This window comes from Rhagoletis pomonella, unplaced genomic scaffold (assembly GCF_013731165.1).
Source record: "Rhagoletis pomonella isolate Grant_MI unplaced genomic scaffold, Rhpom_1.0 Rhpom_scaffold_00009, whole genome shotgun sequence".
NCBI lineage: Eukaryota > Metazoa > Arthropoda > Insecta > Diptera > Tephritidae > Rhagoletis > Rhagoletis pomonella.
Window position 1 is genome coordinate 29,905,137 of NW_023458563.1, and position 2,286 is coordinate 29,907,422.

The 2,286-nt window shown below is 36.3% G+C and overlaps 1 protein-coding gene across 1 annotated transcript; it reads left to right on the forward strand.

Annotated features, from left to right (window-relative positions):
- Window positions 1–383: 383 nt before the first annotated feature.
- On the forward strand, window positions 384–1,266 carry LOC118745482 (forkhead box protein I1; the record flags this gene model as incomplete). Its single annotated transcript, XM_036478930.1, is given in 2 exon segments — window positions 384–1,190; window positions 1,243–1,266. Coding segments are annotated over 2 exon segments (831 nt in total), but the record flags the coding sequence as incomplete, so codon positions are not given.
- Between the last annotated feature and the right edge of the window lie 1,020 nt (window positions 1,267–2,286).

The window sequence follows — 2,286 nt, forward strand, 5'->3', positions numbered from 1 at the left end:
CATATATTGCGCTACTTATGAATGCAACAAAAAGAGCTGCGTACTTGGTCGAGTTAATGCGGAGCTTGTCACCTTTTTTGGGCATCGATTTTCGTTTTGTATCCAAGGACCTTTAAGGCTGAATCGCTACGGGGGGTAGCTCGGTATCTGGAGAACTCTGTTAGCGACAGAGGTATATGAAGCTGCAGCTGATATTCGGTTATGTGTCGTATGATACCTTGATCCGGCCTGAAGTTATTAATAAAATTAAATTGAATTAAAATAAATTTTCGGTCCTATCAAATTTTATGTAGATTAAAAAAAAATAATAATATTGCTTTATGGGAGTATATATTACTTCTCTAAATGTAATTTATATTTTTTCATCGTCCAAAAATATATTTCAGAACTCTATACGCCACAATTTGTCACTGCACCAATGTTTTCGAAAAATTGACCGCAAAAAATTTGAAAAGGGCAAAGGCGGCTACTGGGAGCTGGGTATCGACCCTCGGAAATCCGACCGAAAGCGAATACGCAACCGCAAGGGAGCGCAATATAGAAACAGACATCAGCAGCAAACACAACAACAACAACCACAGCAACTAACAGCTATATTTAATATGAACAAATCTGGCACGACCCCAGCAGCGACACCAACAGCAACTGCGGAACAACACACCGCAACTTACAGCAATATGTTTGAAAGCCTTCAGTACCAACAAAATCAAACGAATGCTTCGGTATACGATGAATTACCGAAACTACAAATCGGAAGTTGTTATAGTGATTGCTGCCCGCAAAAACCGCCCGTTTCTGCCAATGCGGCCAGCGATGAATGCAGCGAACACGCCAACGAGCATTTGCTCCTCGATGAGCTGGACATACAACAAAATGTGGACGTTGTCAGCTGCTGTCAGCAAACGCAACCGGCGCAGGATATTTTCATCGGCGGCATACTGGAGTGCAATACGTCGGACCCGTCTGCGAGCACGCTGAGCAATGTGTCCGGTGATGGCAGCCAACAAACGATCGAACTACTGCAGAGCCACCAACAACTACGACAGTATCAATTGGGGACGATAATTATAAGCAAAACTACGTCCAATACTGGTGATATACCAAACTTTGCCGCTACAACGGGGTCCATCAATTGTTTCATCAACGGAGAGTACGTTAATGAGAAACAACATGAACAACAACAAAACTTTGTAAGTTTCAAATGTAACAATGAAAATAGTTTTGATATACATATATATGTAGATGAAGATACGAAACCCTTCTTAATTCTGCACTGGTCATCTTTATGAATAAATACGCTCTTCTTAGGGTTTCAGATATCGACAGAAAAAATTTTTGATGTTGATATGTCAGATTAAAAAAATCTTACTTACTTTCGATATTTTTAAAGAAATCAAGAAAATACTAAATATAAGGTGCGTCTCCAGCGATTTTTTCACTTAAACCTGTAGAACTGTCAAAAAGCAAAATATCTCTCAGAAGAAAAACTGCTGGAACGGAAAAAAAAAATTTATGCAAGTGTATAAATTTCAAATGTTTGTTTACAGAATTATTTATTCAGACAGACGCCAAAATTCTTACACACGAAATTGTATTTATTTCTTCAAATTATCTGACTTCCAAAACGTACGAATAAAATTTTTGGGTACTATTATACTGCGCACGGTGGGCCTGAACCAACTTTAAATCGAAGGTCATAGCACATCATTTTTTATTGCTAATTTGGGTAATTTATGTTAGAAATAATGTGTAAAAATTTTATAGCCCATAACTTGTCGAGCCGTTTTTGAAAGAACTCAGTTTAAATAAAATGTATTCCTTTTCTTTTAAAATTTTCATACATACGTATTGGACTACGGATTTAAGCATTACATTCGCCCTTTTTAAAAATTGTAATGTGAAGGAAACACTATTAAGGCTACAACACTCGTTATTTATTTTTTTATGTAATACTTTTAAAAATGCACGATATTTTATAAACAACTAAATTTTTATTATTGAAAAGATCATCGTTTATTTCTACAAACTGTACCGGGTATAAAGCAGATTTTTTATTTACTAGTATCGCCCAGCTGTCGGAATTAGACATCTTTTTTCATACAATTTTGAATTTTACCGGTCCCAAATACTAACTCCTTTATGCGAATTACATTTCGAAGTCCACCAGCATATTTATAGCGAATTTACAGGAAAACTTAAAATCGAGTTATGAACGTTAATAACGGATTGATTAATGCTAATTCTATCAAGTCTCCTCCAAATTTCTTCAGTTGCTTTTGAAATTAG